The sequence below is a fragment of the Corylus avellana genome, chromosome ca5, assembly GCF_901000735.1.
Source record: "Corylus avellana chromosome ca5, CavTom2PMs-1.0".
NCBI classification, from domain to species: domain Eukaryota; kingdom Viridiplantae; phylum Streptophyta; class Magnoliopsida; order Fagales; family Betulaceae; genus Corylus; species Corylus avellana.
Window position 1 is genome coordinate 13,410,113 of NC_081545.1, and position 16,896 is coordinate 13,427,008.

General features: G+C 33.8%; 1 protein-coding gene across 1 annotated transcript; it reads right to left on the reverse strand.

The window, feature by feature from the left end:
- Positions 1-4,053: 4,053 nt before the first annotated feature.
- LOC132181817 (glutamate receptor 2.8-like) lies at positions 4,054-10,071 on the reverse strand. Its single transcript, XM_059595048.1, has 6 exons — positions 9,861-10,071; positions 6,187-7,469; positions 5,818-5,908; positions 5,596-5,688; positions 4,576-4,973; positions 4,054-4,401 (listed from the first exon to the last, which is right to left on the reverse strand). The coding sequence occupies exons 1-6, from the start codon at positions 10,069-10,071 to the stop codon at positions 4,054-4,056; spliced, it is 2,424 nt and encodes an 807-aa protein (XP_059451031.1).
- Positions 10,072-16,896: the final 6,825 nt, after the last annotated feature.

The window sequence follows — 16,896 nt, forward strand, 5'->3', positions numbered from 1 at the left end:
ATATTCATATACAACAATAATTAATAGATATACCATACAAAAAATAAAACTAGCTAACAAATTAATTACTTGCTCACAAGTACTCAATCCAGTGCATTAACGAAACATCATGCAGATTCAAGACAAAATAAAACATATATATAAAACAAAACAATATATATATATATATATGGCGACGGCGAGATGGATCGGAGCTGGCCGACAATCGGAGATGGAGAGTGAGCTTGAGAGAGAGAGTTAGTGCCGCCGGTTCCAAGTTGAGAGAGCTGAGAGAGAGAGAGCGGGAGATGAGGGAGTTGAGGAAGAGTGAGGGAGAGGAAGAGAGACCTGCCGAAGCTAAGGGAGAAGAAAAGAAAAAGGGAAAATGGGGAATGGTCTGCACTGTACGCGTGGGAGCTAGGCGGGAGAGAAGAAAATATGTAGCAGGGAGGGAGAGGGGGGGGAAAAAAAAAAAAAGAAGGAAGAAATAAATGCGATGGGACGGCCAGCGAGGTGCTGTCCTTCCCAATGCAAGTTCCTAACGTGTCACATATGGCACGTCAGAAAAGAGGTCCTTAATTAATTATATTTTTATTAATTAGCTATATATATATATATCAGGAAAAACTATAGGGTGGTGTCAGTTATGCAAAGACAAAGACTTAGAAGAAGGAGATGTGTGTGTGTTTGAACAGATCAAGAGGAATCCTGTTGTGCTTAAGGTCTCAATATTTCACCTGGCTGACTATGAAGTTAACTAACTTTCACACATAACTTGTCTAAACTCAGAGTCGTCAGTGGTGTTTGGCATGTAGAAGCTTTAAGGGTGTATGGTTTTTGTTTTTATATATGCAGTGACTTTTTCCAGTCCATGAAAGGTATATATATTTACCGTATATATATATTTACCATATATATATACTTAACAGCTATAGCTAGCTAGATAGGTTCGAAGCTCGCTAATTATTTCAGCTAACATATATATATACATACCCTAGCCAGCTATATATATATATATATAATTCGAAGTAAAAAATCAATGCATGTGGAGGAAGCATTAATAAAATTAATTACAATAATCATTATACACATAGCAATTAAATTAATTTTGTTATTAATTATTAATTGTTATGGACAAGAATGTTCTCCAAACCGTTATGGAGGAAATTTAGATTAAATTTAATGTGCCTTTTAAATGTTTATAAACACTTTGCAATATTTTATATCGGTTGGAAGATATTTAAATATCTGCATGCATGTCCAATTTTTATTAATCGTTAATTTTTATTAAAACTTTTCTTATCAAATTTTTTTTATTAATCGTTAATTATTTTGTTATTAATTTATATTCATCGTTAAATTTAAAAAAAAATACATAATTTTTATTATTAAATTTTAGTGTGTGAAAGAATGACACGTCAATATTTACTGACGTGGCGGAATGACTCGTCAATAAGGTATTGACATGTTAAAATAACAGGTCAAAATTTATTGACATGTCAAAATGGCATGTCAATAAATATTGACGTGTCATTTTAACACGTCAATATTTATTGACGTGTCATTTGACACGTTATAAATATTGACGTGTTATAGTTTACCACATCACTATATTAACTTATTTAAATAAAATTTTTAAAATTAAATTAAATTTAAATTTAGCAATGTGTCCATATTTGACACGTTGCTATATCTTGACGTGTGAAATGTGCCACATCACTAAATATTGATGTGGCACATTCAACACGTCAGAAAAATAATTATTGATGTGGCACATTCAACACGTCAGAAAAATAATTATTGATGTGCCACTTTTGGCACGTCAATAATTACTGACATGGCAAAAGTTGGGTTACTGTGTGCCACGTCAGAAACTATCTGCTTTTTTTTTGTAGTGTGCTCTAATACCACATCTCGATATTTCTCTTCTTTTATCTTGTAAATAAATTCGAGTATTACGCTGAAATAATCTCACATAGCGGAAAAACTGTAATTATCTATACAAAACAATACGGTTAAAATACTTTTCTTTATACAAAAATACACAAAGCTATGCCGTACAAGGCATTTATACAAATCTATTCGACAATCTAAATTCTAGACAACACTTAACTAACTTGGAATCTCTGTACATCTCAATATGAATCTCTAATCACAACTGCATAATTACCTTGATTTTCTATTGCTGCAAGCGCTATAAAAACTATGAAGTAGTGAGTCAATTGATTTCCGACAATATAAATCATTGTTGAATCATATATATTGAAAGGCCAGACAAGTTATAAAACCACAAGAATCCGTATTATTGGATATCAATATCATACTCAGTAAGTAAGAATACTTACAGTGAGTTACAAGAATGAATCATCGAAGGTAATTACTTGTCGAAACTCATTTTGCTGCAATTGATCATTACCCATAAATTTCCCAATCACTGTCTCTCTCTCTCTCTCTCCCAAACTCTCTTTCTCACTTTCTCTCTCAATCTCGTTTCTCTGATTTCATCTCAATCTTTCTATGTTGCTATAAAGGAAAATAAAGATAAAAAATATTTAAAGTGGGAAGGGAGATGTACGTGTGTGAGAGGAGGAAGGTTAAAAGAGAGAAAAAATAGGAAGTGGGCTGGATTTCACTCCAATTTATAAAAAACGAATCTAATAAAATCCCAACTTCCATTAATAACTCCATGAATTCCTCACTTCATAAAATCTCATTAAATCAATCACCAAGTATAATAATCATACTCCTAAATATATTAATCAATCTTCAATTATCATATCTCTTAAATCACCCAATTAAAATATAATCTCTCATATCAAATCTGATCTCAAATCAATATTTATTCCCATAATATTCATATGATCTAATCAATTCTTCAAGAATAAATATCATTACCTAATATGAATAATATATCATCAAATAAATATCTCTAAAATATGACTTAAAAAAAAATCAGGGACGCTAGAAGACCCCTTGTATCAACGACACGTTTATTTGTTCTAGAGCTTACACATATTTTCTGAGAGATCTTACTTGAGCATCGGAGGGAGATTACGCTCAACACAGGATGCTTTCTCTTCGTGCTTACTTTGTTCACCTGTTTCAGGTTCGAGCACGGGGAACGTGTTCACACCGTACCAAAAATTGTTCTAACAATTACAGTTCTTAATTATTTTTTAAGAACTAAATATTCTCAAATATTCTGAAGAATAAGTTTAAGTTTTGAAGAATAAGATAAAAGTCCACACTCTTAGTTATTATTAGTCATTTGTAGGAAGATTTAAAGGCATCATAATCCATGAGGTTGCATGTGTTTTTCATTGGAGGTGTAGAAGAAAGTTTTGCCTAATAGCCAATGAGTGGTCAAAATACCAAGTGGTTCTTGCTTTTACAATTTATTTTAAGGAGAAGATATACTTTAGCCCCTTAACCTATCATTACATTTCCATTTACACCTCAAAACTTTAAAAAGTTGTATCGAGCCCCCCTGAACTACCACCATATGTCAAATTAAAAAAATTAAAAAAAAATAAAAACTTCTGAAAAAAAATTTAAGGGAGCTAATATGAAAAATGCCACCCCTTTTTGGTATTTTTAGTTTCTCCCAATTTTTGTTTAATTTTTTAATAACTCCAAGGGCATTTGAGGCAAAAAAAAAATGAAAAAAATGTCTAATTTGACACATTGTGGTAGTTCAATGGGCCCCGATGTTATTTTTAAAAGTTTAGAGCCATAAATGAAAATGCGGTTATAGTTTAGGAAACTAAAGTATATTTTCTTCTTATTTTAAAATAGTATAGTTGTTCACATGTTCTCATTAAAGTTCGATCTTGGTATGATAATTTTTATTTTTGCGTTGCGCTATTATGTTTTTGCACTCATATTCCCAACAGTTAAAACCATACTCATCTATCGTATCTGTTACAATATATTACATCAATCTAGCATTCAATTTGAGAAGCGAAAAAATCCTAAGCAAACAATTAGACCCTAAATCTAGAGGTTCGATCCAGATTTAGCATTGAACTAAATGATATAAGTAGCTATAACGTGTGTTGTTGACTCACCTCTTTGTTACAAATATTGTTGATATCGGTTTTCCATTTCAGGACCAAACATCAATAATTCATCGTTAGCGGGGCTATGATGTTGTTGTTCATTGGAAGAAGGTTGATACCATCTTTGCCGAAGATAATGAAAGATGAATATCAAAAGAGCAATGGTGGATGTTCCTCCGGTGATGACAAAGAGGCCCCAAAAACTATTTATTCCAAGACTATCATGATTATCAACAAGTTGAGCGGTGGAGCAGTTGAAGGATGAGTTTAAAGAACGCTCAAGCTCTTGCAATTTTCCACTTTCAGACACTTTAAGAACTGCTTCGGAAATATCAGGTAGATAAGGAGAACTCCTCGCAAAAGCCTAAGACATGAGAATAATCTTTTAGACCACACATAAACTTTAAGCGCTTGCAACTTTTCACTCTGGAAATGTATATCCAGAAATATAAAAATGTATATCCAAAAAAAGACTTTTAATTGGGAAAGCAAAATGAAAGAGTAATTCAAAGCAAATGATGGCTTAGTGGGCACTCACAAATCCGAAGCCTCCAACTTTGAATGTTGGTCCCGAAGTGGTGAAACCATCACAATATTTAGCAAGATACATTTTAACATATGGGACCTCAAGAAAGGCTGCTGCTATCTCTCTCGTCATGAGAGCCTGTGGATAATCATCTTCTGTATGCATTCTCTTTATGTTGTTCGGATGAAAACCTATGACCTCCTCCAAATATTTCACAACAAAGGAATTCGCATCACACCCAACTTTGGCTCCACTCTTTTTAAGTGTCTCGATGTCGACCTTTATTGGATCAAGTCTTTGAATGGTAAGCAATGTTGTTAGACTGGCAGTGAAACTTTGTGTGATGACTAATGCAACAAATAGCCATACTGCCATAGCCATCCGTGACAAATTGCTGTGTAATTTCACTCCTACAAGTAAACACATGACTTCATGATTTCCTAGTTTTGAGGGACATAACATACATGAGATCAAGGAAATAGTTATGTAGCATTCCATAGCTTGTACACTATTTATGGATTCTCCAGCTAATGTAGTTTAATTTATTTCAGATTCATTGTATTACTAGAAACTTCTTTTGTGTCTCACACAGAGTAGTGTTGATATCTTTGTTGCGTAGATTTCAATGACTTTAAAGTATAACATCCCACTTATTCCAAACGCTTAAACTTATATGAAATGATAAATTAAATCATTTAATATTCTAACACTATTCCTCAAGTGTGGGCTCAAACTCTCTTATAATAAATGAGACCCAATACGTAGAATACTTAATTAATGGAGACAAGATTTGAATTCAAGATTTTGTCTCTAATACAATGATAAATAACAATTATTCAAAATGCTTGAGCTTATAGGAGATAGTAAATTTAATATTTTAATTAATATTCTAACACCCCTACTTTTGAAAAAAAAAAAGAAAAAGGGAGGAACATGTGGAACTTTAATTGTTACTATCTTTGTAGTTTAAATTGTTTAAAGGCTTAATGTAAGTAATTAAGAGAAACAAATAAGGAAGATAAATATGCTTACCTTGTAGTGAGAACAATGTTGTGAAGGATAAGGAAAGCATGGTTCCAATTTGGTTGCGTATATTGCCTCGAAAATTTGGGTGGTGATTCCGCTCTATCAACCATACCACAAATCCATTATAAACATTAATGATCCCTGTAAAGGCCCACAAGTAGGTGGTGAATGGCTTCTGGAATAACCAAGCTCTTTCTGATCTTTTAGGTTTTATGTATATCAAGATCTGGAGACCCGACTCAGCATACGGTTGAGAAAATTCTGCATATTCACAACGATGGGAAACTATAGCTGTATCTCCAACAACTGCATCAAGATTCTTCACAAATACAAGGTAAAAATTCAGCTGAGGCAACTACAAAGGTGCAAATTTTTCATTTCACTCTACCAAGCTTTTTAAAGACATAAAGGTGTTCAACTTGTAAAAAATTACCCTAACATGCCAAATGAAGCCATTTTGAAATGTTGTAATCATTAATTAGATCTAATAGTCATTTGTGTTAATACAAAGCAAAGTTAAGCAAGAACAAGTGTTTAGTATACTGTTTAAATGGGCATGTAGTATAAAATGTTTGTAGTAGATAAGTAATATTTTACCTTAACGTGAACTTGCTCCACCAAAGAATCATAGGTGCCTTCAAATGGTATAAAATCATATGGCAAGTGATATGGAAGAAGTGCTAATGTGGCTTTGAAGACTTCGATGGAAAATCCATTGATGATTGGGTCGCCCCCAAGATGATCATATGTCACATTCACAAATTCTCTAAATGTGCTCTTCGCAGGTACTCCTATTTTCAGTCGGTATGAATGACTAGTTGGTATCACCCATCCTTTTGGCACTGACCAGGGGCCGCCTGGCCAAAACACTTGTCCTAGAATGCTCATCGATTTGTTGTAAATGCTTGACTTATGGATGCTCTCTGAGAAGCCCAATCCCTCCGTCCAGTATCCAAGTTTCCTGTAACTTTTTCCGGCAACATTAACTATTTGAAAAATGTGAACTGGAACCAATTTCCGCTCAGTACTAAAATTGAATAAACCAGTCAGGCCCTCAAATTTGGTTTTCAATATTTTTTCTAACAACTCTTGTCCATTCATTTTATCCACACAACCACTACTTTTTGAATATAGATTTCCCTCTAATGCAAGAGCCACTGCCCATGCAGCATCATAGGCCTGCAAAGTAGAAGTTCCTGGTTCTGGAAGTGGCCCATTAGAATATTGTAAACGAAACATAACCTGAAATCGAGATTGGAAATCTTTTGAGCGTTTATTAGGGGTGGAAAAGTAGGTCTTCACTCCCAAGACACCTTGAATCGAGGTAATGGATGATGCATTAAGTGAATCTATCTGACTTGTAATGTCATTGGTGGTGATCCACACAAAGTCTTTCCCTATCATTCCCATCTCACTAGCTTCCTTGAAGATTTTAGTGGCTAATGTAATGGAAGTGTGAACAATGAAAACTCTACATTGTCCATTTTTTAGGCTCTCCAATTTTTTAGATATATAAGTGTAAGGAGAAAAAGGGGAGAGAGCCACAAGTTCATTAATCTCTGCGTCGACATCTTGTATAGCGGTAATGATGTTGGGATTTATGCCACTCGCAACTGGGTTGAAGTCTTCATAGATGATGTTAACTTGTCGCCATTGCCAACTCTGAATTATAGCTGCTACAGCTTTCATCTGAGCATCTACGTTGCGAGCTGCACTAACCAGGAATGGCCATTGGGAAAAGGCCCAAGGTGGGGCCTCATTTGACAGTGATACAATAGGAACTTGGGATTCATTGCCAAGCTGAGCAACAAAGACTGCCTCCTGCCATGCTCTAAAGCCAATGATTACCCTTGCGTGATGCTTCTTAATGAGGATCTTAGCTGCAATCAAAATTGTGAGTCTACATTCCAATTAATGTGCATAATGGAAAAAAAAAATGATCTTTTAGTTTGATTTAGATTATTAGTTTTATTAATTTGGTTATTAGTATTTAATTTATATTTTAAGAGTTTAGTGTTATTTTGTAATTCAATAATGGATTTAGCAAAAAATTAGTTAGATTAGGGTTAGGATTTTGTCATTTTCTATTTTAAGTTTTCTTTTGTACTCCAATAGACACATGAAAATTAATGAATAAACAGATTTTGTTCTTTATAAGTTGTAATTACTCTTCTCTTGCACTAAAACGCCTTTCCCATGGTGCATGACACCAATTTCTCTGTTTGATGAGACGTCAATTCTTTGTTTTTCTTGTGTTGCATCAAGTTTCGTATTAGACGCAAAAGTCCCTACTAAGAAGACATACGCTATACCAGGATGACCACACGAAGCACGAGGCAATATGGGAGCGGCCTACTTTCGCAACAACAAAGGGATGATCTGCTAGTAAATATGATAAACTATTTGTGTTTTGTGACAAATCCATCCAAACATCCTACCCACCAATAGCCATCGCAAGCTAACAGCCCCAAAATCAGTCATTGGCAATCTGACTTATACACCCCCTATATATCATTCTCATTCAAAAATCAAAAGAAACCAAAGAAAAATCCCAAACAAAATCCCAAAGCCTCGATCTTTTGCCAAACCCACGTCGGAACTACAACCTTCGGTTGCACACTACTGCGACACAAATCACTGCAAATCTTGCCCACCAATCTCTCCAACTCTTCTATAGTTCCATCTAGACAGCAACATCTCAACCGTCATCCTAGAAGTGTCGGCGACTACATAACCGCTGCACTTGTCACCTACAGGCCTTCACTCTGCTTGCCACAGCCTGAAAGTACCGCACTCAACATCCAAGATGCGCCGCCAACCACTGCACTACCCTAGTTGGCTGTCCTACCGCCCAACCACGAATTGTTACAGTAATAATTAAGTGATTAAATTAATTTTTTTATTAGCTTAACCTTCGAATAAGTGATGACTTAAAATGGTATCAGAGCCAAACATTATAAGTTCAAACCTTTGACTCCACTATTAAGCGATTAAATTTATCTTTTCCTATCAATTGGATTTCGTTACATTTGTTTGGTGGGAAAGAAAAAGAAAATAGTCTTGTTTTGTGTAGTTTTCAGTCATCAAGTGAAATACAAAGGAACATAAGCAGGATGACAAGCCGTGAACAACAATATGTAGTGACAAGAACACGTCCAGGTGTCAACAAGAAGTCCTCCGAGCTCTTTCCAAGAATTGGTGAAATGGGCTACTAAAAAAAAGAAAGAGAGAGAGAAAGAGAGAAATGCTATAGGTTAATATTTTTCTCATATTTAGCCTATCTCATCTTATAAATCAATTATTAGATTTGTGTATTTCTGTGGACCCCACAATTATAATGGTTGATCTATTAAATTTGTAAGCAAATATGGGTCAAATATGATAAACTTATTGACCCCTACCATTTCTCTAAAAACAAATGTCTTCAACTCTTAGATTTTTTTTTTTTATTATTATTTCAAAAAAAGGGTAGAATAATGCGGGATGAAAACAAATAATTGAGTTTTTTAGTTTTAATTAGATTAGTAGTTTAATTTAGGTTATATTAATTAGGTTCTTAATATATTTAATTTTATAGTATGAGAGTGAGTGGTATTTTGCAATTCATTAATGAGCTTGTCTCAAAGTCAATCAAATTAGAGTTAAGCTTTTTGTCATTGTTTATTTAAGTGTTCTTTAAATTTCTACTTCCAAAGAGACGGATTAGAATTGATGAATTAACAAATTTTTTTCTTTATGAGTTGTGATTACTCTTCTCTTGTGGTGACCATTATCTCAGTGTGACACCAATTTCTCCATTTGTTGAAAAACACCAATATTCTATCTTTCTTGTTTTTCATCTATTTTGAAAATAATCCTTCCGATGATGGGTCAATAAGGATAGAAAAGTATTCATGGATGAACAAATATGAGCAGTACATTAAAAAAATTCTCTTGTGCGATATGTGATGATTATTGTATTGGTGTACTGTCTATGTGAATAATTACAGTTAGCCAAGCATATTGATAACAAATTCATGATCTTGAGATAACTATACATATCATTGTGTTTATCAATCACATGCATGGATGGTATAATTGATCTTCGATACATGATCATGAGATAACTATACATATCATTGTGTTTATCAATCACATGCATGTATGGTATAATTGATCTTCGATATGTAAAATTATTGTTGATCAATTAGCACCAGAGAATTCATACTTGTGGAGAAAATGCGTGTTGACATGAATTAAGAAGAAGCAAGACAAGGAAAAGCAGTTCTCACCAGAAGAGGCTGCTCCGATGGGGTCTCCTCGAGAGTTTCTCACATGTAGAGTTGGGTAATATTGCCGGAGACTCGTTCTCCGGGCATAAAAATCCTTAAGCGCCATCTCCATTGCTACTTTCTCTTTTTTTCCGGCAAGGGAAGTGTAATCTACAACAGCACCTAAACTGAGCTTGCAGTCAAGTTGGCGTTTCTCCAAAGCATCATCCATGGCGTTGGACGTGCCATTTGAAGAACTAAATACCAAGATGAACAAGAAGATAAATAAACAGTGGATTGCATGCATTTCTCCTGCTCTTTTGGGCATTTTACACTGACTCAGAGAGTCAGAATATATATATATTGATTACCTGAATCATGTCAATATCGCAGTGGCTTCTCCGTAATCTCCATAAATGGACTTCTTCAAAGTTCTTGCCTTATGATTTAATAACAAAACAGATGATGCGTATGCAGAACTTTTCAAATATTTACAAGCAAGGCATTAGAGTGATAGTATAATAAGTTGACTTCAAGCTTTTGGTAGACAATTGATCGTGTCTAAGGGAGGCAGATTCAAATCCCAATACTACCTCACTTTCGCCTTGTGAATCTTCTCTCAAAGTCAATGCCAGAATATTGCATAGTAACCGTTGTCTAACGTTTTTTTGTAATGGAAAAATAATTCCTAAGAATGAGTATTACTAGGAATAAAAGAAGATGGAATAGAATAATGATTGGGTGTGGCATAGTATCAAGCCGAATCTACAAGCACTATAACTCACACAACTAAGGCCAACAAGTTTTTATACGACTTAGGAACCCAACATAAAATTAGCGAGTTAAGGTTAAAAGGTCTGACATATTTAATTAAATAGGTTGAGTTAAAATTGACTCATAAAGTCTTATACTCATATCTTAACACGATTCAAATCCAACAAATGACATTTAGGGCACACAATGTTTTAAAGAACTCACAAATTGGACGCGAACCTCATACAAATTTTAGGGGTTCAGGTTGTGGGCTCTAACATGTTTAATTAAATAAGTCAAGTTACGGTTGACTTATATAGTCTTATACTCATACATCAACACAACCCGAACTCGATATGCAAGCACAAATTACCACCCATACTCACAACCTTTCTATAAATCCTAGAAAAATCTAAGAATTATATAAACACTAATGAAAAATCATTTCCAAAGTGTTTCTTATTGAGAAAAATTAAAAATACTTCAACTCTGGTAGTCAATCGTTCTTATTGAGTTTAAATAGAAGTAGGTTCACTATCCTAAAAAAAGAATTACAAAAGAGCCTTATCACAACTTTGTGAAACGGATATTCATATTTCTATTCATAGACACTTTAAACTTAGCAAAGTTTTGAATTAAGAAATTTTCATGAAAATTCAAAATTGTAGGCCTTTCAATGACACTTTCTAAAGCAACCAAATTTGCCTCCATATGATGTTAGAATCACAAGATATGAACATGCCATTGTGATTGGTCTCCTCATAAACTATTCTGCATCAAATGTTCATTCCAATTCATTAGTTTCGTAACTTGAATTAACAAATTTCCTAACTGAAATGGAACTAGATTTCGAAAGCATTTTCTAAAATACCCTAACTAATAAAATAATATCCCAAATTAGTGACCAATTACCCCTTGGGGGTGGCAAATAAAGGCAGAAGGCCACCGGAGACGAAGTTGGGCTGAGTTGGCCAGCTATTGGCAAGGTTGGGCGGAGGCTAGAGTGGCAATTGTTGTTAGGGCATTGGGTTTAGGTCATATCAAAGAATGAGTACAAGACTATATAAGTCAACCTTAACCTGCCTCATTTAATTAAATGGGTCTGACTCATCAATCATAACCTGCTAATTTCGTGTTGGGTTCTTATTAGGTTCATGGGTCATGTCAAAAATGGCTAACAATAATGTTGAGTTCAGGTTATGTCAAAGTATATGTATAAGACTATATAGGTCAACTTTAATCTGACCAATTTTATTAAACAGGTCAAACCCCTTAACCCTAATTCGCTAATTTCGTATTGAGTTTGTGTCGCGTTCGCGATAAGACTGTACAAATAGGCGGTTATTAATTGCAACTAACTACCATCCACATAATCACTTTGGTATCCGGTCAACGAAACCACTAATCGCATATAATGATATGGTTACCAAAACAACGTTGCTGAGCTGACTGAGCATCTCATCAGCGTATTTGCATACCGTTCTCTGGATGATTAGGAAGATTTGCTTTTGAAGTTGAACTAAATGAACTTATAATCATTAAATTGAATGAGCTTCTAATTACCATGTAGGGTTTATTTGGGTTTGCGATTTGAAAATGTAATTCTTAAAAACACAATTAAACATTTGGTAAAATCAATGTTTAGCCTTTAAAATCGTACATTTTTAAAAACACACCCCCATATTCCTGCGATTTGAAAATGCTAACTTTTTTACATTTTCAAATCGTAATTTTTTTAAAATGTACTCTCAAACAATACATTTTTTACAATTTGGTTTAAAATCGCACTTTTGATATGCAAAATTGCAATGCCAAATACACTCTTAAGTTAACCCCTCCCCCCTAAGTTCTTAAGATTTATCCTTACCCATGAGCCATTAAACTCATGTTTGATATCACAATCTAAGAAAGTTTATAACACTCCCCACTTAAATTGTGATACTAAATGGTGAGTCAAATACTAATATATATCCTCGTGCATACACGAATGTATTTTTGGATTTAAACCTTCAATTAATGTAAGAATTTTAAATTTCTAACGAAGTCAATGGTGGCCTAGTCATACACCAAGGCTTTATATATTAGGAACGAAAATACCTCACACACACAACGAAAATACCACACACACACACACACACACACACTCCATCTTGGGTTTTTTTTATTACCATTTACAAAAGTAAACCTTAAAATTTATCTTACTTCCTATGTTCATATAAGTGAAGTTCTTTTACTGTCTTGGAGAATTATTGATTTCATTAAGAATCTAGCAATCATCATCCTTCATTTATTGTAACACTCATCTAGCACTAAACATCTTAAAATGGGTTATCATAATAAATCATAAAATTTTGGTGTTATGTCAACTATTTAACTATAATTTCTTATTACTCTTTAAACCTTAAACTATTTGTAAATAGTGTAAGGTTGGGTTCCAATTATAGGTGACTTTTAAATGAAATCTTTTAACCTCATTCCACTAGATAATGTACCTTTCACTAAATCTCTCGAGAGTTCCATAGTGAATGGATCTATCAAGTATTTACTTGGCCGCACATATTGTAATACCTCAAAACAACAAAATTATAAAATAAAATAAACACAACTATTTGTCAAATCTCGCTTTATAAAACCAACACTCATGATTTAAATTAAGTGCCGGAATGCAAGAATGGTCAAGAGAGAGAGTGGCATAGGTGTAGTTCATCCTTGATAAGGTAATCCTTGAACCTCAAACCTGTTTTTCATGTTATTAGTGTACTGACCTTACTGTTTACCTTACATTTTATGAGTCGCTATGATAGTTCTATGATTTATCACACATAGGTAATTAGTTTTCCAAAAAGTAATGGACATGTTCGTGATTTTCATCTTTTATTATGTCGTTATGATTTAATATGATTTTATAAAGTGATCAGGAGCTTTGGTTAAGTTAGAATGCGAACTGAGTAGAAGTTTTGGGTCTTTTATGCATTATATATGCCATTCATCAACGTTCAACTGCATTTGACCGAACCTTCAAACATTATTGGCCAAACAATCGACTTTGAAGCTGAACGTTCGATAGTGACCAGAAATGGGTAATTAGCGTTTTAAGCATAGATTAGTGTACCGACGGCATGATTAGGGTTTTCACGTGCATGGATTAAAACTCTCAAGTGTATTGTATATAGTATTAGGGTATGTTTCGCAGTAATGAGGAGTTTGAAATGTCGGAGTTTGTGGATGAGCAATTGAGGTAAGTAAATGCTTACAAAACTGTTTTTAATACAATATATGATATGTTAGTAAACTGAGCATGTTTTCCTTTTCAAATAATATGTCGTAAGCCTACTGATTTTATGACATGTTTAAATTGCTTCAAATGGATAAACGTTTTTGTATGGTTTCTGAATAAATGAAAATATTTGCATCGTATAATATGGTACACCAGTATGTGCGATATAATGGTCATGAGCTTCATACGGGCTTGACCAACGGTCACAGAGATATTTGTATTGTATTTAGCCTTGAATTCAATGTTATTTTGTGACGGGTGTACTATGTACAGATGAAGACACTGTCCTAATATATTGGCATGGCATTGTTAACCCACCCTTATATATGCCCTTGTTAAAGCTTAAAAAAAAAAAAAAAAAAATCAAAGGCTGATTGACAATGTCACGTTAGTATGGTGGGATAATGGTTTATGGCAATACTCATGTCCTTGACATGCATAGTAGCTTCACTATCACAGTGCAAAGAAATGGTTGAAATCAATTGTTGCCATAACTTTATATCTAATAACAAATTTCATAGCGATTTTACCTCTTTGCCCACAAATGCCAAGGCTATAAATTCATATTGTATTGTTCAATTTGAAATGCACTTCTGTTTCTTTAAAGCCCATGAAACTGCAACACCAGCAAAGGTAGCTGGCCTTGTTATGACTCACACTAGTGATCCAACTAGGATTGGTGTATCCTTCTAGTACTGATGCAAAATTGGCATAATAAATTCATAATCCAATTGCTCTTTTGTAGTACCCAAGGACTATACCATTTGCTTCTAATGTTCCGTACTATGATTGGTAGTATATCTAAAATGTTTACAAATTGCAAAGGAAATATTTGGTCTAGAAAATATATTTATATTTTATATTACGATATTTATATTATGCACATAACATGCTATAAGCAAAGCCTCTCTTCACAAATTAAAAATTTACTTTACATTCAAAATCATAGCAATAGAAAATCTTGCTTCTCCAACATGTATTAGTGAATAATTAAACAAAATGCTGCAGAAGCAGTACAAAATCTAGCAACAATATTGTATTTTATGTAGTGGAACAGAAAGAATCAGACTACTTTCCTGCATCTTGCATACTTCACTTTCAAATAATCTTAACAGATTTCACATGGGGTACAAATTAATCCTGATTAAAAATACATTATTGAATTGGTCAAGGTATAATTATTGGCCCATTTAGATATACTAACTTGAAAGAATAAGTTGGTGATTTAGTTTCTTTAATGAATGCTGACAAACAGTCCCAGTAGTTTGGATTAATTAGTAAATTCCTGATGGATTTGTTCACTAATTTAATTTAAATCATCGCAGAATAAAACAACATAATTTAAGTGTCTAAGTCTTTAAGGTACCTTGCATTGGTACATTCAGTAATCCTATTTTTAAAACAATTTTGCTACTGTTGCCTCATCATGAAAAAGAAAGACACGACATTGTCTTATTTAAAATGATCATAAATTTGAATTACAAATTTTATTGTAAAAAATAAAAGAAGCCCGAGGATATTTTATCAATATTTCTCTATTTTATTCCGTGGAATAGAAAGAATCAAATGGCTTTCCTGTATCTTACAACATGCACATGGTTTCTTTTCAAACCATCTAGACTTCAAGCTGGAGAAAGTAAGTTTGATTACAACAGCATTGTTGAATTGGTCAAGACATTAATAGTGGCTTATTTAGATATATCAAGTTGTGGATTATTTTTGGATTGCTGACAAATTGTCCCAATAGTTTAGGTTATGTACATACTTGGTGGATTCTTTTAATAATTTCTAAATGATAAGTCTTACTCACAATTTAAGAAGGTGCCTTGTATTTGTACATTGAGTAATGATATTTCTACCACGATAGTTTAATTAATCAGCTCATTGCTAAGAATTTCAAGCTTTTCCACCATCCAAAAGGTTTGACTGCCCAAAATCATCCCAAAGGTCCAACCGTTCAAAGTTATCCCAAAGGTCCAACCGTTCAAAGTTATTAGTTTGAGTGCTTACAACAAGCACCATCATCTTCATTGAAGTACAGCTATTCTTTGAACACATGTTCTACATTCAAATATGCAGTTTTTAATTTGTATATCTACTTCTGTGCAACTTCACTTCTCCAATGTTGATACAGATTTTTGGATGGTTATGCCAATGATGGAATTCCTCTTACAAAACAAGAAAGTCGTCGTCAAAAAGCTTATCAATCCTTCAACCATTACCACTCTGACACCCAAGTCAATAAAAGTAGGAATGGGCAGAATATTCAACTGCTGCCTATCGACTGCCACCAAACCGCTACTAACCGCCTATTGACTTCCAATAATCGGTAGTCAAAATAAAAATATTGTTTCAACATCGATTTGGTTTGGTAGGCGGTAAAATTTTTATTTTGTCGGTCTACTGAATCGATTCGACTTAACCGAATTTGACCCTCAATAGTTTTTCACATCACTTGTTTAAACCAAAAACATATCCATTTGGGCCCAAAAACAATTCATTTTGGCCCATAAAAACAGGTTTGGTCTAATATAAAAGGCCCATGACTAACCGACTTCATCGACTTAATCGAAATAGTCAAAACTTATTCTTGTCGGTATAAAGTTGGTAAATACCATTACCCTTGCCAATTTCACTGATATTCAACCCTAAGTAAAAGTTATCTGAGAAAACTGATACGATAGTTTATGAGAGAATCAACATATATGTGAGCATATTTTATACCTAAGGGTATACCACTTCTTATGGGAGAGACTCGTTGCCCAATATGTGTAGCATAAGGGTATACCACTTCTTATGGGAGAGACTCGTTGCCCAATATGTGTAGCATTGATAACGCCATAATTTACCATGTAGGTCACATTAACGGTCATATGGGTGTATAATTTTCGTGTGGACAAAATCCTAAGATTGTTTCCTTTGATGGCTTCATTAGTTTCAATGTAAAGGCAGATGGCCTCATTAGCTTCCATGTAAAGGCAGATTGAGTGAAGTCCACCCATAATTAATCCCCAACAGGTACACTTT